At 35.4% G+C, this 21460-nt stretch overlaps 1 protein-coding gene and 1 long non-coding RNA gene across 2 annotated transcripts in view; one reads left to right on the top strand and one right to left on the bottom strand.

Annotated features, from left to right (window-relative positions):
• Positions 1-21460, top strand: part of IPO11 (importin 11) — a 198499-nt gene that overhangs the window by 41274 nt on the left and 135765 nt on the right. Inside the window, exons 6-10 of the mRNA XM_060635693.3 lie at positions 10082-10214; positions 12843-12901; positions 16808-16856; positions 18505-18575; positions 21195-21387. Coding sequence (XP_060491676.1) covers positions 10082-10214; positions 12843-12901; positions 16808-16856; positions 18505-18575; positions 21195-21387 — 505 coding nt within the window. The remainder of the gene's footprint in view (positions 1-10081; positions 10215-12842; positions 12902-16807; positions 16857-18504; positions 18576-21194; positions 21388-21460) is intronic.
• LOC132681340 (uncharacterized) lies at positions 4420-16627 on the bottom strand. The gene is made up of 2 exons (XR_009611010.3): positions 16410-16627; positions 4420-4754 (listed from the first exon to the last, which is right to left on the bottom strand). It is a non-coding gene; the product is annotated as an uncharacterized LOC132681340 (long non-coding RNA).

Here is a 21460-nt window from a genome sequence, read left to right as displayed (position 1 = left end):
AAATAATATTTTGTAGACATGATGTGTAACTTGTAAAATTATATGCTGTGGTAAAGGAAGCAATCGAAACTTAAAAAGAGGAAAAGATCTTTTGAAAGCAGCAATATATTGTACTTGTTGTTAGAAGATAAGTGAACAGGTTAACAGGTGTGAGAAGAAATGTTTTCCAGTGTAGAATACTTTTCTGTACTGAACAGCTTTGGGATTTTGAGCAAGATACTTAAACTTGGTGATTCTTTAAAACCCTTTCAGTTCTAAAGTTGTGTAATTCTATGAATTTATTATCTCTATTACTCTAGGTTAATCTGTATAAGCACCATGAAAGTTTTGAGATGAAAATCTGAGTTACAGCCTGATTTAAATACAGATGTTAGTGTTTTTAATCACTGTTTTGGTCTAGAAGCCAAGACCTTTGTACACTTAGTTTCGTCCCAAGCAGGCTCTGCACTGTCATCATGGAGCCCGATGTGGGGCTTGGACCGTGAGGTCGTGACCAGAGCCAAAGTTGGGATGCCCAGCTGACTGAGCCACCCAGGTGCCCCAGTAGTTTAATTTGCTGGAGCAAATCCTGACCTGTCCTTCCATTGAAAAGTACTTCTGCATGAATCTCTAAAAAGGACATTTTCCATAATTTGTTTTTGTTAGGAATCTTTCTAGGCTGGAAGTTAGGAATTAATCTTAAAATTTTTCTGCTTAAGGGTCATTGAACAGATAATTGATTGCTTATCATGTACAAGAGATACGTCTAGTACTGAGGGAGATGAAAGACATGGATAGTCTTGTGGTGTTCATTGGGAAAGTCCTAATATACAAACTCTTAAAAGTCATTTAGTAGGCTATTAAAATCTGCTACAGAAGAAAACTAAACACTCTCTTAGGTTGTTTATGTGGTCAAAGCTAAAACTTAGACTTTTTAAAAACTCAAGGGTTAATGATAAATAAATTCCCACTAAACAGCGTGTGTATTGTTTTCATGATGAGGGTAAAACAGAACTGAGACGAGGTGAAACCGGGTTACCAAATATAGTTGATTCTCCAACAACACAGGTTTGAATTGTGTGGATCTGTTTATACAGATAAATTTTTACAGTAAAGTTTTATAAGTGTATTTTCCCTATGGCTTTCGTAGTAACATTCTCTTTTTTCTAACTTAATTTATTGTAAGAGTAGTATATAATACATATAAAGTACAAAATACACATGTTACTCAACTGTTCATGTTGCTGATAAGGCTTCTGGCCAACAATAGGCTGTTAGTAGTTAGGTTTGGGGGGACGTCAAAAGTTACTCATAAAATTTTGACTGAGTGTGGCGGTGGGAGTTGGCCCTGTCATGTTGTTCATAGGTCAGTTGTACTTCAGAATAGTCTTCCCTCACTTGTTGGGATGAGCACTTGGATGGTATATGTAAGCGATGAATCACTAAATTCTGTTCTTGAAAAAAAATTTTAAAAAAGTGCTTCCTCAGAATTGTGGTCTATGTTGTGTTAGGAGAAGATCACATGACTGTGTATGTGTTTATGCTATGTGTATACAATTGACTGATCCCATGAATGTGAGAGTAAAAGAAAATGAGTAACTATGCTCGTAAAAAGTGTGAAAAACAAGCTGAAGCAAGAGAAAGGAATAAAAGTTTGTTCTGGAAGGAAAATAAAAAAGAATAGTCTTCTTGATGAGTTACTGTGTTTTCTAAATAAGTTAACAAAATGGAACCACGTGACTACTTTGAGATGGATTGATTAGTATAAGAATGCTCAGCCAAGTGTCACAGTCTTTCACACTTAGTCCTTAGAAACCTCTCACTTCATGATGTGATCCCTGGGGGAAATTTCCAAACAGTGGAAATTATGAATGTCCAATGTGAGACTACCTGGGTGCCACTTTAGGATATTATACTGTAGTAAAATTTACTTATTGTGTTTTTAAGTCCTCGGATAGGTGAAATAGCTTGTTTTTAGTTTTGTTTGGGTAATTTTAATTGTCCCACCAAATGCCATGTTAATTCTAGATCTTGTCTCTTGCTCTGCCAAATTTTATATTGGCTTTTAAAAACATGTTATTTAAAGAATGGCTCCAACTTTTATAAAGGGTCATTTCTGCTGCTATGAACTTGTGTGAGGATTTGAGAATGTTATGTCTCTGTCTATTGTTACAGTAATGGGAGGGAAAGAACCTATTGGTGGGAACTTTTTTTTTTTAAGTTTATTCATTTTTGAGAGAGAGTGCAAGCAGGGGAGGATCAGGAAGAGAGAGGGAGAGAGAATCCCAAGCAGGCTCTGTGCTGTCAGCATGGAGCCCAACTTGAGACTCAAGGTCATGAACTGTGAAATGACTTGAACAGAAATCAAGAGTTGAATGCTTAAAGGACTGAGCACCCAGGTGCTCCTTTTGGTGGGAACTTTTAAGGGAGGAGAGACTCAACAGGACTAGCTTGATCAAAAACAAAACAAAAAACAAAAAACTGTGTGCTGAACACTGAACAGGAGAATTTTATTTTATATATTTTGAGGAGTGAGGGGGAGAGAGGGAGAAAATGAGCAGGAGAGGGGCAGAGAGAGACAGAGAGAGGGAATCCCAAGTAGGCTTTGCCCTGACAGTGCAGAGCCCAATGCTGGACTTAAACTCATGCATGATCAGATTGTGACCTGAGCTGAAGTGGAGTCAGCAGCTTAACACACTGAGCCACCCAGGCGCTCCAGGGAGAATTTTAGTATAGCATGGTGCTTATCCTTTCTGTAGTACACAATCTCTTACCTGACTCCTAGGAAAAGGGGCTCGTAAAAAGGAGAATAAAAACTCAAAAAATTTATTGCTGAAGTCTTTATAAGTTGCTCTTGAAGTAGTGTTCTTTGCTTTGTCCATCTGACAAATCCATTGTATTGGATGCCTGAGACACAGCTGTGAACAAAGATAAGGTCCCAAATGGGGAGGGAGGGTAGTTTCACCTTTTCTTCACTCCTAACGAATTGTGATACTTTGGATACATGAGAGCATCATGTAGGCACCAGTGGCAGAAGACAGGTTTGTGGCTGTGTTAGGATTAGAGGACTTTAGGGATCTGTAAGATGGGTCACAGCGACCCTTGTGGGCCTCAGTTATACCGGTGGCGTGTTTGAGAACAAAAGGAAAATGAGAGTTTGCTAAAAGATATGTAGGTAACACGTGTTACTGGTCTTTAGGAATGTCCTTCAGTGACAGTGAATAGGTATCAGTTGAGACATTGGCAGTTCGATTGGAAATTGTTTTTGAGGTAGATAGATCTTGTACCCACCAGAGTTTATGTTGTGAAACATTTTGGTAATTTGAGATATATATATATATATATATATATATATATATATATATATACACACACACACACACATATATATATATATATATATATATATGTATATATATATCTATCTATCTATATCATGAGTAAATGGAAGCAAATTTTTATTTAAGCCTTATATTAAAGAAAAAATGACTACCAAAATAACTACCTTTTTTGTCATTGAGAACATACAGGTGTTTTTAAAATTTCTTGTTATGAAATACTTAATATAAATTGTCATGTACCCATCACCAAGATGTAGCAGTTTGCATTGTGTCATTTTTGTTTTATCACTTTTATCCTAAGGTATTTTAAAGTAATTTAAAGATTTCATGAGATTTTATTATGAAATACTTGAGTATTCATCTGTAAAAAGATTATTTTGTTTATTATCATTTAACTTTTACCAACCTAAGAAAAGTAAAAATAGTGATTTAATACCATTTGATACTTTCAGCACATTTTCTACATTGTTCTCAAATATAGTTTAACAAGTGGTTGGTTTGAGCCAGAAGAATGACTGAGGTGGATACATTTGGTTGTCTCCTAAGTGTGTTTTAATTTAGAATAATATTCATTTCCTTCCCCCTTTTTTTTTTCCATGCCACTCGGTAAAAGATTTCGTTCAAATGTCTTACAGGATGTTGTACATTATGTATCTGTTGATTTTACACCTTATTGATTAGAATGAGGTTAAGCAGGTTTTACCACTATTAGATTATGGGTAATATTTTGTGCCCCACTATTGGTGATTAATTACAAGACATTGATTTTTAAAGTTTTTCAGGCTAATTTTTCTTGCGGGAAAGTTGTTAGAACAGTGGTCTTGAGGGTAAACAAGCATAAGAATATTTTAAATGCCAGAAGAAATCAAACGTCCTGTAATGGTTCCCTTTTGACATTCAAGGAATCAAGTCTTGGGACTTATCAGTTAAAATCACTCAGCAGCCAGTGGGTGGCGCTGTTTCTTGTGGTTTAGGAAAAGAAAATGCAAGTATTGATGGATCTTGTAAACCAGTACCTAAAATGTTTCATTAAATAGCTTATTTTCATATTGTCTTACTGAATTGTCTCCCTTCTGCCTCTGTATTTTTGAGAAGAAAATGTAGAAGAAATATTTTTTATTTCACCTACTTCATTTTTTCCCCTTTTCCCACTGAGCCTTCTATAAGCATACATCAGTTGGTGTTTTCTGGAGCAGGTAGAAGCTTGAGTGTGTAGGATAGCTGACAGTGTTTCTTCCCAAGTTCTTTTGGTCTCTTTCTTAATTATCTGTCTTTGTCCTTTTACTGTTGGGCTGAGAGGGTAGTGCCATTGCTGCCTCTTCATTTCAGCCATCTCTGTGTAGAGACCTTTTTTTTTGTAGGCTAGTTAAAAAGAATCTTGAATAGAGCTTTGATAGATGCCTAATGCCCTTAACCACGTGCTTAGCTCCAGACCTGGAACATAAGACAAAGGAGAATATTGATTAAAAGTTTTCCCCATATACTACTGGTTTTTTCTTGATTTGTGCCTTCAATGCTGTATGGCTTCATTCAGCAATACGCGCTGTGTGCCAAAGCTACTTAGGTGCTTTTCATATTTTATGACGATTTAAAGGGGCACTTTCATACTATTAACTTTTCAGGGCTAGAAAGAAGGAAGAATTAATAAATAAAGATCTGTGTCCTTAATATCTAAAAACCTTATGGCATTGTTTTTTTAGAAATGGGGATGCAAATTCCAAACGTTGTTGAAAGTTTCTTAAGGCAGAATGGTAGAACTTTGGATATTCTGAGTTACGCAACTTTCTTACACATGTTTAAAAAAGGAAAAGAGGATGATTTTATGGAGCAACATAGAATTTTATTAGGATGACTTTGATTCTACCATGATGAAATACTTCCTTTTGTTTACTTTTCTGACATTGAGAACCTTTGGTTCAGTATTCACAGTTGTTCTGTGGTATATTTTGTTTTTTGTGTTGGGTGTGAGTGGGGAGGATTTTATGTTTGGTATGTATATTGTAATTTACATTGTGCATATGCAGGTGGTAGCATTCTGTAAAGGGATATTCTCCTGGTAATAAGAAGTAGTGCCTGAAAAAATTATAACAGTAAAATAGTTATGCCATTTTGCTATTGTTCTTATAAAACACCTTTAAAAATAAATCTGACGTGTTTTTGCTAGCTAAGATGCAAGGAGAAGTTACTCAAAGAGGGCTAAAAGTTAACAGTAGAAGGAAGGAGGGGAAGGAACAAAAGCAGGGAAGAAATGTGTTCTGTTTTGCCAAACCAGCAGTTCTAGCCAAGGAGACTCCCAACTGGGTGTTGGATCTGAGAGCTCCTTGCTTTGTGTATCTCCCCTGATAGCCCCTTACATGAGTCAGTTTGAGCTGGGTTGGAGCTGAGGACCTGCACAGAAGCCCTTCGGAGTTGTCCTGAAGTTACATTTAGTTCATTATAATACTAAGCTCTCCTATGGGCAGAGTTTTCTCCCATTTTTTGAACATGGGATATATGCACTAGCAAGCATGTCGACATGCTGTGCATGTGTACTTGAACCAAGGTGCGTATGGGAGCTCCCTGCCACTGCCCTTGATACACTGAATAAAGGCTTCCTGCACTAACCCCACAGGGACCGAGTTCTTTGAGAGCCATCTCCCTGTCTTCTTACTTGTAACAAGTGATATAGAATTCATTACTTTCAACACTTCCTTGGGTTGTGTTCCATTTGATGCACTCCCAAGCAGTGGACCTCTCGAATAGGGTCACAGTTTGAAAATATGCTGATGGTTTAGGCTGACAGGTTATCATATATATATGATATATGTTTGTTTATTTTGAGAGAGAGGGACAGCGCACGCGTTTGAGCCAGGAAGGGGCAGAGAGAGAGGGAGAGAGGATCTCAAGTCAGCTCCTTGCTGTTATCACAGAACCTGATGCAGGGCTTGATCCCATGAACTGAGATCATGACCTGAACCCAAATCAAGAGTTGGACACTTAAATGACTGAGCTACCCAGGTGCCTTTCGTTATATATTTTTTTCTTGAGCTGGTGTCAGATTCCATTTGGTCAACTTTTTTGCTCAAGCTTAAGCTTATTTTTAAGGAACTAGGGAATGGTTCATTTACTATTTTCTTTCTGGAGTCTGGCATATACTGTTTGAGGAGGGCATTGAGAATTAGAAGGCCCCATGACTCTTAGGATTAATGAATGGAACTTGCTCCAAATTTTATATGTATATAAAAAATATATAAGAAGAATGTTCAGTTTGTATTAGGTATTCCATGTAAATAATGGAACAAAAGTACATGTTTTTCTGTTGAGTGGTGTAGAAAGGGTGAGATTTGTAGAAGAACCTTAGGTGAGATTCTGATTCACACAATTTATTGTATCCATATTAAGAGCATTATTGATCTTAGTGAATTTGGGGATTTTTTTCCTTTTTGTTATGACAATAACATTCTACCATTATTGAATTGTTATATAACTTTTGGAAAATAGGATATACTCTATTGACTCTGCCTATATGGGTATCAAGAGATATTAGAACATAGCTATTAAAAAGGTAATAAGCTCTGAGCACCTTCTTTGGTTTCATTCCTTCCTCTTCCTCTTAATTATTTATGCTCTTTGCTCTTGTGCAAGTTTACTTCATCTTTTTGTACCTCAGTTTTCTTATTGTAAAATGGGGATAATACCTACTTTGTAGGAGTTGATGGTTAAATAAGGTGATGAAGGTAAACCAAGAGCATTGCCTAGTGCAGAGTAGGGTTCAGTAAATGTCTGAATGTTGAAATGTCTGAATGTCTAAGTTATAATGTTAGCTTTGTTATTTTTATCATATAGTTAACATGATCTGCATAAATACTTGTTTTTTATGAAACAGAAAAGAGTTCAAGTGACTTCACATAACAGTGATAGAAAATTTTTTTTGTATAGACAGTCCTGCACATTAAACATTTTTTTTGTTTTAATCCCTATTTTGGGGAGGGAAAGAGGCAGTCTGAGCAGGGGAGGAACAGATAGGGAGACACAGCATCTGGAGCCAGCCAGCTGTGTCTCCCTCTCTCTGTGCCCCTTCCCCACTCATGCTTTGTCTCTCTCTCTCAAAAATAAATAAATGTTAAACAAACAAGAAAAATAGAGATGTGAAGGAGACTAGAAAATAATTTGTAAGCAAGAGGTTGGTTTAGAATGCTACTGTTTTCGTATTTGGAATTTGGGAAAGGCACCCGTTAGATTTTATTTACTAAAGAGAGTATAAAACGGATGTAAAAATTATAGACAAGGCTATAGACTTCAGTTAACCTGGTTGAAATATTTGCTACCATAAGAAATTTACCTTAAAGCTTTACTTTCAGATCTATGTACAATTCCTACCCTTTTCCTATCTCTAAATCTCTTTGTTTTCTTTCACTTTATTCTGGCAGATAAATACTTTGATGATTTATATGTTTGGAAAAGTATATGATGCTCTAACTTACAATTACACAGCAAGTGTAATAAAAATCAAAAAGATGTATTTTCTGATTCTTAGGCATATATTTTAGCCTCATGTTTTCAGAAAGGATTCGATTTACTAAGAAAAATACTGAAGTTCATTATAGTTAGAAAATCTTACAAATTTTTGATTTTGGTTTTCAGCTTATATCCCTTCTGATTATTTACTTCTCTGTCATAGCAGTGTTTCATGAGATGATGTCAGTTTTAGATCCTTAATTTTTTTTTTAATTTTTTTTTAACGTTTATTTATTTTTGAGACAGAGAGAGACAGAGCATGAACGGGGGAGGGGCAGAGAGAGAGGGAGACACAGAATCTGAAACAGGCTCCAGGCTCTGAGCGGTCAGCACAGAGCCTGATGCGGGGCTCGAACTCACGGACCGTGAGATCATGACCTGAGCCGAAGTCGGACGCTCAACCGACTGAGCCACCCAGGCACCCCAGATCCTTAATTTTTTATGATACTGCTGCTTGTGCTGTAATATGGTGAGGTAATTATCACTACTGTATTTTGGCGATCAAGAAATATTGGGATTAAATATTTTGATTACTTGAGAATATGTTGAAGTTACTTAATAAGTAGTTGTCGTACCTGTTGTCGAGCATGTACACAAGGCAAGGGTGGGCCAACTGCTAGCCCTGACTGATCAGTTGGTGAAGATAGGACCTCTTTTAGATTCAGTCAGTTTGTTACTTAGAGAAAAGGAGTCAGAGATTGGTACCACCAACTCCCTGTGGCTTTTGATACACACCAAAAAGAATGACCAAAGCAATATGGGCGAATGACTCAGGTGCAAATTGTGGGATGCACCATTGCTGAGGAGCCAGTTCTAGACCATAACTGGTTTCATTTTCTACAGCTGTGTTTGAGAGAAATGGGTTAGAAAACTTTACATCTTACCAGAACCTAGGAGGTGAGAAGCTGTTTTATGACAGCTTAACTGAGGAGATAGGGAGGTGAGCAGGAGATGCTCTTGTAGCAGTTCCTTATAAGCCTTCCATTTCTTGTTTTTCAGGAGGATTGTAATATGTTGTGCTGATAATCCTCTTTGGGGTTCAAGCCTTTGTGTGGCCTTTGTTGGTACATGCAAAATCACTAGGGAGATTTGACAGAGCTCTTTGCCTATACCTGTAAGCACACGCAAGTCATTAAAATGACTGAATTAAGGGGCACCTGGGTGGCTCACTTGGTTAAGTGTCCAACTCTCAACAGCTCAGATCGTGATCTCAGGGTTGTGGATCAAGCCCCATGTTGTGCTCTGTGCTTAGGGTGGAGCCTGCTTGGGATTCTGTCTCTCCTCTTTCTGCCCCTCCCCTGCTTGCATGCCCACATGCTCGCTCGCTCTCCAAAAATAAATAAATAAAACAAAAAAATTACTGAATTAAAATAACAGAAACGGAATTTGTTTTTTTCATGGAAGTATTATTTTGTTTGCAGGATTGCATTCCTGACTGGTTTCTGATGCCTAATCTTATCACAAATCCAGTATTGAGTGGAAATGATAGACTTGTCTGGATTGAGAAAAACTTTTCCGAAGTGTGCTAGTGATAACTAGTCATAAGTACTTTCATCTCATTTTTGTTTAAAGTAAATGTCCATGTAGACTCAGTTGGATTACTCTTAGACCTTCTGGAAAAAAAATAATACAGGATGCCATTAGAAATGGTTCTGCCTCAACTTGGGAGGCAGAGGCCAACTGCATCCCAGTGTGAGTCAGATGTTTTAAATACCAGTACAAAATCAGAAAGCAGCATGATAAGCATTGTGGCTTGTATGTTCCTGGCTTTTAAATGCCCCCAAACCACATGGGTAGAACTGGCAGGACACCGAAATCTTTTCTATTTCTTAGTATATTGTTTTATCTGCTGTTCTCACTGATAGTCTGTCAGTGTTATAAAGTTTTTTTTAAATTATTTAACTAATCTGGATACCCATTGTGGGGCTTGAACTCATGGCCCTGAGATCAGAGTCGCATGCTCTTCCAACCGAGCCAGCCAGAAAAAAAGAAAATGTCAGGCTGCAATGCAGGCATGAGACTAGTGGTTTGAGAAGAACGAGTCTGTTAAGGTGTGTGTATGTGTGTTCATACCAGCAGCCAGCAAATGGTCCTTGCTGCTGTGTGTTTGGCTTAATACAGTTTGAAATGTGATAAGTGACTTAACTGTTTCACATCTTACTGAAAATGTGTGTTCAGGGTTAAAACTGAAATGTATTACTATATAGAGCTAATTGGTTACTGAAATCAATATTTTTTGTGAATTTGTTGATATTTCTTTGCAGTTAGCTTCTGGAATTTATAATTTTGCCTGCTCTCTGTGGAATCACCATACAGACACATTCCTTCAACAAGTTTCTTCTGGGAATGAAGCTGCAGTTCTAAGTTCATTAGAACGAACTCTGCTGTCATTGAAAGGTACTGTTCAATTTGACATGTTCATTTCGGAAATGACCTATCTCAGAAGAGTCACCAAATAGTTCCTCTGGTGGATTTTCTGCTCTCATTTGCCCTGGGAGAATGAGGGGTTAATCTCTCCCTCACAGACAAGGTGTTATTTGTGGTTGGTTTTTCTTTTGTGAGAATAGCTTTCTCTCTAATTTGTAAAAGTGTGGGATAGTTTTCTATTATATTCACATTACTGAGGTCTCATGGCTCTGGACACATACCTTTCAAATAATTGTACTTCTTTTTGCTTCTGCTTTAAACTTCTCTTTCTGGGTAGAAACCCGTTCTGCCCTTATCATTGTCATGTTAACTTTACTAAACTTCAAGCATTAGTTGAATGCTATGTCCCAGCTCTGCCCTGAGAACTCAGCTTCTGTCTTTCTTGTTTGATCTCAGGCCCACCTGGGTTTTCAATGGTGCTTGACCGTGTGTCATCAGTTATCCTCGGTTATCCTGTGCTTTGCTTGTAGGTATTCTCTTAGCATAAATCTTCATTTTACTTGCCCTGAACTATTTATCTTGATGAAGGTATTCTGAGATTCTTTTCCTTGGTAAAACACTGTTTTGGCTCTTTATCTGTCTTCCAGTCTCTCGTCTTCTGCTTACGCTCTTTTAGTTTGAGCTCTTCTTTCAGTTTGATCTCAGGCTGCCTTTAGTTCTCTTACTGTGGCTCATTTCGAATCCTTTTGCTTTACTTGTAAACCCTTTTATCCTACTCCCTTAGTACCTTAGGATGCTGTTGTACACTCTTGGTACTGTTCTCCTGCATCACGTATGTTAACTAGACAGTGGATGTACAGACTTCAGGTTGTCGGCACATTCTGGTGAACTTTGTAGACAAAAGTGGGACTATTTTAAGGGACTATTGACAAATACAGTTCATTGTACTGGTGGTTCATTACACAAGTGAGTGGAGATGGTTTTGTGACCATTCTGGAGAAGAAATTAAAAGGGTCTAGAGAGAAACATTTATCCAGAAAGAACTAGAGAAACTGGTATAAGGTCATAAATACAAAACTTGTGTCAGTTTTGTGTTTGATGATTAAGGAATTTTCATGAGTGCTTTCAGTTGATTTTCTTGCCTTAGTGATTTCAAAGTGTACTTCCTGACAAAAGGGATGCAGCCCTACTCTCCATTAGCCTGCTTTTTAGCTTTTCATTACTTCCCTATCTCAGGGTCTTAGATATACACCTCAGCCTTTTTAAGGTATCCTAACCTGTTACAATCCCATAGTATTTTCCTTTAAAATATTTGTTCTGCCTAGCTGTAAATTTCTGTGCCTTGAGCAATGCTTAAGACTACAGTTTTTGTTATATATAATCTGAATTTATACCTGTGTGCATTTAGTATCTTTTAGACATGCATATATTCATTATTTCATTCAATAAATAAATTAGGTGTTTGACACTGGGTAGACAGGCATAATAAAATGGTCATACAAATACATGTAAAGTCACTCGCGACAGTGGTCTTACAATGTCATGATAACTGGCAACATGGTCAGAAAGGACTTCCTTGAGAAAGAATCATCCTAGGGTAAATAGAAGTTAACGAGGTGATGACTGGAGAAGAGAGGACCTTCTCAGGTGATGTGGACCAAGTTCTTTTGTGGGAACGAGTGAATGCAGAATAAGGGACTCATTATGAATTCTATTTTCTCCTTTTGTGATGATGTAACTTTTGAGTTGTATATAATTGGATGTGTGAAACTGATGATTCTATAGAAAGTTGAATTCTAAACCTATTTTTAATATACTGCCTTTAGGCTGCACCTCATGAACACTAACTCTGAGTTGTAAAGATCACGGTGGTGTCTGTGTTTTCCTAAAATGATGTGGCTTAGAATTTTGTAGTCTCATGCTGCCATCATTTTGTGTTACTGATTTGTGCTGAGTGTTTTACTCTTGAATCCTTTAATAACGCTGTGAAGTAGGACTTGTTAACCAGTTTACAGACGAGCAATGTGAGATCTAGAAAAGTTGTTCAAAAGAATGTAGTGGTAGACCTTGGAGCTAGCTTTTTAAATCTAGATCTGACTTCCATTTGTTTATCCTGCTCGTCTCCTTGTGTACACCAGTTACACATAAAATGTGATGCTTATACTTGAGCACTGTAGTCTATTCCGGATTTAGAAATAGTTGAGTTTTTATATCCCTTTTAGGTGATACGGTATTTTCATTAATGTAGCCTAAAACTAAATGAAGCATTTTGGTCACTGTTGAGACCTATTTTCAAGGTTGCGGAATAGAGATGACCATCTCAGTTTCAACCTCTAGGGGTTATTTCAGGTGAGAAATACTTATAATTAGAGAAGTTAAATGTTGCAATATAGTTTTAGAAACTTAAGTAGTTAAGATAAGTGAGAAGAACTCAGCTTTTGAGTTAAAAAAAACTTGGCTGTCATTCCAGCTTGCCTACCTGGAAATGAACCAGTGACCAGGGATTACTTTTCTTTATCTATTATATGAAAGGATTAAGTTAGATTAACCCCCAGTCTTAATGAGGCTTTGTGATTCTGAGTCTTTATTATGATTATGATTTTAATAGGATAAAATGTGAGAAAATCAGATGCAGTAAAGCTCAATTTTACTTTTCAGTGCTGCGTAAATTAACTGTTAATGGATTTGTGGAACCTCATAAGAATATGGAGGTGATGGTAAGTGAAAGAAGTTGCTGATTGTGGCTTTGGGAAAGTGCTTGGTATTTTCCTCAGTATTTTAAAGCTTATTCTTTTTACTTGGCATTGATTTGTAAGTTTTTATAAAGTGACCGTTTACCATTTGTATATGTTACACTATACCTTTTTTGACTTGTGGCCTTTTTTCAGTATATCAAAGCAGCTCCTTTGTAAAGAGAAGGAAATAGGCCTAGGACAGTTCTCAAGGGCCATGATGATACATTGAGAGTGTTCATTTCAATTTGAATTTGGGTGAACCTCTTGAATTTGAATGCTATTAACAAATTTCCAGTTCCATTGTGGATATTTATATCCTTGATATTTCTCTTCATCTGATGTTATATATTTAAAATGAGTTTTTTTCTTCAATCATAACATACATCCGTGCTCTTTGCAGTCAACTGAAAAATATATCCAAGAAGGGAAAGCCCTCTTGATAAGCCCAACATTTGTGATTATATTCATGGTTGGTATAGCATCATCTGCTTTTTCTGTATACAAAAATATATAGCTGTATATGTTTATCCCAAAACAAAATGATACTATATTATATATTTACCCAGATCTATGTTAGTTTTCTCAGGAAAGTTCATGTTCGCTAAAATGTTGCTTTCTGTGGATTGCTTTGGGGGTACTGAACAGGAAGTTTGAAAAAAGTACATCGAATTGGTCTTTGGGTCTGACCTACTCTATTTGACTCGAGTTACTTGTTTGTTTTAAATCTTTAGTATGTTTTGTATGTCAGATTTAGATTGCAGTAATGATTTTACCGTTAAAAGAATTTAAAAGCTGGTAATTTGAATCATTCAGTGTGCTATTTTGTTCTGTAAAAGGGTTTACATGCTTTTTTTAAAGTTAAAAAGTAAGGAAATAATCATTTGAAAACTTGCTATCAGAGATCTTGGTAAAATTTGTAAGTATACGTTAAGACATTTTATGCTTTTCTCTCTTCCTCAGTATTCTGTAAAAGGTACCCATATGCTGTTTCTTCACTTGCTTTTTCCTACACTTAGTATGATAGTTTTCTTATGTCAGTAATATTATATGTTATGTTTTTAATGATTCTTTGGTAAATCCATGCATTTACTGTCAGCGAGCAAATTTTTTCTTTAAATTATAACATTAATATAGGATTCCTGTAAATTACTTGCCCACTTATCTGTTGGTGGATATGTAGGTTGTTTCCAGTTTTTAATTGTTGGTAAATGATGCTGGAATGAACACTTGGATGGATATGCGTATGTGTACATATATATTTCACTCACTGTTCATCCCAGAGCTTGGAACAGTCTCTGCCAGTAATAAAACTCAATAGTTATTTTTAAAATGAGTGAATATATTATATAGTAGAAACATTAGGTCACATGGCTCAGTAATTATTTTTGTATGTAATATTCTGAGTGTCATAAAATTATGTTAACCAAAATATTGATGATTTCATCAGGGTTCTTTTTGTTTTTTAGTAAAAATGAATTGTTGATTTGAATCACATTACCATAAATTGGAATAGTGGTTTTCATTGAAAACTATCAGTGTTTTGTGAGCCTTTTGGCTTTCTCTTAGGAGTCTTTCTTCTGTCTGCTGAAACTGTATCAACTTTCACTCTGTTATAAATGTTGTCTTGTAGCAGTTAAGGTTATACTGAGTAGTTGGAAACAAGATAGAATTTTAACAAGTTAAGGATGGTTTTTCAAATAACATAAACATCTTAAAAATAAGATGGAACATAAACATCTTAAAAATCAGATGGAACTTAAAAGATGCTTTAGAAGCACTGTATGATAGTGGTGAGATTTTGATTTCTGGAGGCAGATAAACTTGGATTTGAATTTTGACTTGGCCTTTTCCTGGTTAGCATGGCCTCCAGCTATTTTCTTATCTTACCTGGTACTCCCTTTCTTCTTTTGTAATATGGAAATGAAATATACTACCTACCTTACTGAATGTTGTGGGGAGTAATAGAGGTAATGATTTTTGTAACTAGTTTCAGCTAATTAAAGCACTCTGTAAATTACCATTTAATGATTAACTTGAGTTCTTATTCTGTTATTATATAAACAGAATAAATCATAAACTTATTTGTACTACAAATTAGTCAGCTCTCTCTGATTTTGTAAATTCCTCTTTCTCTTCTTCAGCTTACTAAAATTGATGGCTTTTATAGTTTTCTACTTTCTTCGGAGTACCCCTATTGATAAACTAATTTTATTTAAAAGTAATAGAATAAAATTCCTTCTATGTTGTCATTACTTTAAGGGACCATTGGACTACTGTATAAATTTAAAATGTGTATGGAATCTCGATGATCTTATTCTTCCTATAATGAAACCTTTTGCTCTTTTATCATCTTAGGATTTATTATTATTTTTTGCCTAATATTTTTCAATTATTCTCAATTGTGGTTAAAAAGATTGAAATACTGTGAAAGTGGAAGAATGATGAAATTGCCAGAGGATGAAGCGGTAGTGAAATTGTCATCCTGTAGTTTTCTTACTGTGTTGTGCATTGCATTCCATCTTTCAAGAAGGAATAAAAGAAGACTGGAAGCACTGTCTTTTTATTGTACCTTCAGCTTTTGTGTAACACACTGAGAATTCAAAATTCATTTCCTGTCCACGTGGCAGAGAAGAAAATTGACAAGAGAAAGAGGTTTCATAATTTTTACATGAGTCAGAAGATGGATGCTTTCAGACAGACTGAGAGCAGCATTCTAGACCCTAAGTGTGATGGTGAAATTCTCCAAGTGAAATCTCTTTCTCAGTCTTCAGATGATGATATCCTAGTTAAATGGTCTCAAACTGAAGAATGAATGAATGAAGAATGTATCTCTAAGAACAAAGAGGAAATAACATTCTATTCTAGTCATTTGTAATTAAGGCCTTTATCATGTGGTTATTTTGTGACAAAAAGGTGGACCATCCTGTTTGTTGAAAGAACATGTGACATCTTGTATGATGTTTATACACCAAAATCTATGGAGCCAGAAAGTCTGAGATTTTTAAATTCTTAAAAATTAAAAAAAAAAACCTGTTTATTCATTTTTGAGATAGTTGGGCAGGAGAGGGGGGCATAGGGAGAGGGAGACATAGAATCTGAAGCAGGCTCCAGGCTGTCAGCACAGAACCCTACGTGGGGCTCCCAACTCTTAGTCTGCGAGATCATGACCTGAGCTGAAGTCAGTTGCTTAATCGACTGAACCACCTGGGCGCCCCTTAAAAATTTTAATGAAGTTGTTTTTTACTATCCCTTTATATCTGTAAAATTTTTATAATATTTCTTAAATACCTATTAACAAATAAGGGTTGTTTAGATTTTTACCAGATGACAAATGGTGATACTTGTCTTATATCTGAAAGCTAATATATTTAATTATTATATAATTATATTTAATTTATAATTTATATATTAAGTATAATATTTAATACTTGAACTTCAGAACCTCTCCTTTCAGTAATTGGTACCATTTATCCACATACTGCGTACTTACTGTTCCTGAATACTGCTTCTGGTTTCTGGGGAAGAGCAATAAACACAGACAAGTTCCAGTTCTCAGAGAGTGAACATTGTAGTGGGAGGAGGCACATATTACACAAACAGTATGTCGAGATTATATGAACTGTGAAGATGGAAAAACAGGAGAATAGAGATTACTTAGAAATAAAATAATAAATAATGTTTTATTGTAAAGTGATTTAGGTAACTGAAATGAGACTTTGGGAGATGAAATGTTCTATTTTCTTTGAAAGGTTTGTTTATAGTAATAGAATGTTTTTTACTTTATATAATTTTAACTTATTAAAATGATATAAATCTTAATAGTCTTGTAAAAAGTATAAGGGAGATGTTTACGATGATAAATTGAGACATTAAAAAAATCTTTCCTAGGGTTTTTTACATGGAATATTTGACCGTCTGAAACAATTTCTGGAATGCAGTAAGTACTTCTTTGACAGTAGATTTTACTTGTAGAATCTTTATTCATGGATTGCTTCTGCTCTGCGCTAAGAAATCTGGAGAGAGGCTAAAATCTTGTGTCTTGATGGTTAATTCTCTGAAGTTAAATTGGAGCTCATCTTTGTCTTGATACATCTGTCTTGTCCTGAGTATTGAGGAAACTTTTTAAAATTCTGTTTTGTGTCCATTCTTTGTAGATGCTTTTACTGCTATTGCTCTTTTCCATGCAAACATGTACAACAGTCATATATTTAACAAATACTTATTAAATGTAGCTCCTCTGCCACATGCTGTTTAGACTTTGTATAGATTCTTTTTTTTTTTTTTTAATTTTTTCTTAATGTTCATTTATTTTTGAGAGGGAGTGAGTGAGTGTGAGCTGGGGAGGGGCAGAGAGAGCAGGACAGAGGATCTGAAGTGGGCTCCGTGCTAACAGCATTGAGTTCAATATGGGGCTCAGACTCACAAACTGCCTCATAATGACCTGAACTGAAGTTAGACGCTAAACTGAGTGAGTCACCCAGTTTTGTTTCTTTCAGTACATTTTACATATATGTATTATATAAATTACTACCTTAAGGGGTACTTTAATTTTGCAGATCTCTGGTTCAGAATTTTCATTGGCTTCTCTTTAGGACCCTCTCTAATTCACTACCCCACACAAGAGAATTTAACATCTATATTTGTGTTGTGTTATACTGTGGTCTTATTGTTAACCTTTTCTCCTCCTTGTGGTTGTGAACACCTTTGTTGAGGATAAACACACCTACAGACACAAAATACACACCCATGTGCTTGCATGCCCACATACACATGTGTACATCCTGTATATATGTATGTATTTGAAGATTTAATACTCTGAGAAGATACTTTAGTGTACTCACTTTTAGGGAGTTGTTGATTATTTGATGTCAGTAATTCTCAGTAAAAGCATTGTTGAGTCTATTTCTAGACACTGTTCTGGGTATTGTGCATGCGAAGATGATTAAGACAACTTACATAAAGTAATTCATTTTAATAAAAGTCATTTTCTTTGGTTACCTTGTGGAGATGCAGAGGGAAGAGTAGGAGTCTTCCCAGGAGAGACTAACGTAAATGATGAGATGAATAGAAAGAATTTGTTTATAGAGCAGTTAATGGGCTAGTGGACAGTGTTCTGAATGTACAAAATTAATTATGCTAGGCAAATTTTCCAAAGAAAATTGTCAGAAGATCTAGGAAAAATAATGAGTATTTTAATCTTTCAGTACTTCGTTTTTACTTTGCTTGAAAAATATTTCAACTATAACTAATTTAAATTTTGAGAATATGATAAGCTATTCACAGATTAAAATTGCTACTATCCTTTTCCTTTAACACGGACTTAGTTTGTATTTTAGGATTAATTTTGTGAACATGGCACTACAAATTACTGTGTGTGAAAACTATAAATATTGGTAATGCTTTTTAAGAACTTTAGTTTTATGATTAATTTTTTAGAGTTGGGAAAGCACAGTACAGGATTTATAATGCAAAATAGGTGAAAACATGCCTGACCGTATTTTTCCAGCAAGTTTTGCCATTGTTTTGATTGTGAATTTATGGAGTATTATAAACTTGTACTAGTATTTGGATTGTATTTTTAACAGGTAGAAGTATAGGTACAGATAATGTATGTAGAGACAGACTGGAAAAGACCATCATTCTTTTTACTAAAGTGGTAAGTTTTCTTTTTACCTTAAGTATGTTTTCTTACATAAAATATACATAACTCAGATTTGATAAGGAAAATGACATAAGCATGCATTCTCACTTTAGTGTAAAGTACCTTATTTTCTGACTACAGCAAAGCTAAAAAAATGGTATCTTGAAGTATTTATTATTTTTTTTTTTAATTTTTTTTTTAACGTTTATTTATTTTTGAGACAGAGAGAGAGCATGAACAGGGGAGGGGCAGAGAGAGAGGGAGACACAGAATCTGAAACAGGCTCCAGGCTCTGAGCCGTCAGCACAGAGCCCGATGCGGGGCTGGAACTCACGGACCGTGAGATCATGACCTGAGCCAAAGTCAGATGCTTAACCGACCAAGCCACCCAGGCGCCCCTAAGTATTTAGAATGAATGTAATAATTAAGTTTTATATGCTATATCAGTATAAGTCACTTTGATGAAAAAAAATAATAAAACCACAAACCTAATAAATAGTAGAGAGGTTGAGTCTTCTGAAGCTTATTATTCTCAAGCCTACTGGATGAAAGCAGAGATAAAGAAGATAACAGTGTAGCTAATCAGGAAATAGATCATATATAGCAGGCAGTATATTATCAGGAAGTTATTATATTCATAAAGACATTGTCATCATTAATATCAAACACCTTTTGAATAGAATTATATGAGTACACTGTGCTAGGCAATGTGTCTAAATTTCTGATAAAACTAAATTTTATAGAAACTGATGTTTCTGAAATTTTGGGCTGAGGATGGTTGGGAGAAGTATATATAGTTGGGTTGTAGCAATCAGGAAGACCTGGTTTGAGAACTGCATTGAACTAAAACAGGTTGTTGAAGACAGCAGTATGTAAATTTGTAGCCTGTTGTCTGTTCCCTGGGAGGGGAGAAAAAAAGTAGAAATGAGCTGTTCTTATTGCTGTGGTTAAGTAGCAGTTACCTTTGGTTTCAGTTCTCCTTGTTTCCAAGTTATGTTCTAACTAGCCTCAACAGCAAAAGTCCACCTAATCTTCCAAGATCCAGTATAAAATTGACTCAGGTATTTTAAGTTAAAAAAATACAAAGCAAAGTAAAATGACATCATGTGATTAGTGGGGCTGTGTGGTGTTGATGAATAATTTTATTTATAAAGTTTTCATATTTATAATCTCTGACTTGATTAAAACTTTAAAAATTGGAACTTTCAAACATACCTCCAAGTAGAATTGAGTGACTTTGAGTCCCCATGAAGTCATCACTTAGCTTCAGGAATTATGAACTGTTTTATTTCTATACTTCTCTCTCCCCTCCTTGCTGGTTTCTTAAAAGCAGATCTCAGATACCATATTAGTATTATCTGTAAATTCTTGAATATTTGTCTTTAAGTGATAAGGGGTTTAAAAAAAGAATCTAACACAATGTAAGAAGTAGGAGTGACTTTTTGTTATCATCTAAATATTTAGTCATTATTTTGGTTTTTCTCAAAATTTTTATAGTTCTTTTGTTTGAATCAGGATTTGATAGTGTCCAAGTTCTCTTTCCATTTTTTTTTTTTTCGTTGCTATTTGTTGAGGTAATAGGTAATTTCCTTGTAGGATTTTCATGTTTTGAATTTGGCTTCTTGCATCGTAATATGTTACTTACCATGTTCCTTTGTCTCTCTACCCCTCCTCCTCCAATATTTCTTGTAAATTTGTAGAGGCTTGATCATATTGAGCTTTATTTCATGGAGGAGGGCGAGGACAGCAAGAATACTCCACGGGTGGTGCTGTGTATATCTTGTATTGCATCACATCAGGAGGTACAATGTTGAGTTGTTTAAAATGATGAGGGAGCTCTTTAAAGTTCCCCAGCAGCTTTTCCCCTATTATTTTAGAAGCTGTTCATGATCATGGCCTAGATCTGTTTTTTGGTAAGGGATTACAGAATGATGACATTCTATTGTATTTGCATTTATTAGCAGAAATTCTGTGAAGAAGAGATCTGACTCATCAACTTATTTGATAAGTTGAATCGAAATATAATTCATGCAGGAAAGGCAGGATAATTTTTTAATTTCTTGCTCTTACTACTTTTTTTTTTTTATTTTTATTTTTTAACATTTATTTATTTTTGAGACAGAGAGCATGAACAGGGGAGGGTCAGAGAAAGAGGGAGACACAGAATCTGAAAAAGACTCCAGGCTCTGACCTGTCAGCACAGAGCCCGACGCGGGGCTCAAACCCACGGACCGTGAGATCATGACCTGAGCCGAAGTCGGACGTTTAACTGACTGAGCCACCCAGGCGTCCCTCTTACTACTTTTTAAAGTCTTATCTTTTATATACTTAGAATTTTTGTTTCATATTTACCCATTCTTACTGAATTAACTATGAAGTGGGTCTGTTTGGACCCTCTAGTAGAAGTAATAGAAATACCTGTCATGAGATGTAATTTGACATAATCCACATTATATGATATACCCAAAGAAATCAATTACATGTGTATTACGTGCAAAACTGCATGTATGTGGACTTGTGACCAAGGTTCAAAACTTTACAGATGTATATTAGCAAGTTATAAGATGTACTTATGGATAATTATATTCCTATATGAATTTGGGGTAAATACACTTTAATTTTTTTTCTTTATAGCTTTTGGACTTCTTGGATCAGCATCCGTTTTCATTTACTCCTCTAATTCAGAGATCACTGGAATTTTCTGTAAGCTATGTATTTACAGAAGTTGGTGAAGGCGTTACATTTGAGCGATTCATTGTTCAATGCATGAATCTTATTAAGATGATTGTAAAAAATTATGCTTATAAGCCATCCAAAAATTTTGAAGGTAATGCCTTACTGGTAGTTTTTTTTTTTAATGATTATTATTTCTTTATTTTATATGTGAAATAATTGGTATT

The sequence above is a fragment of the Panthera onca genome, chromosome A1, assembly GCF_046562875.1.
Source record: "Panthera onca isolate mPanOnc1 chromosome A1, mPanOnc1 haplotype 2, whole genome shotgun sequence".
NCBI lineage: Eukaryota > Metazoa > Chordata > Mammalia > Carnivora > Felidae > Panthera > Panthera onca.
The sequence above is the reverse complement of the archived record's forward strand: the minus strand, read 5'-3'. Positions and strand labels throughout refer to the sequence as shown.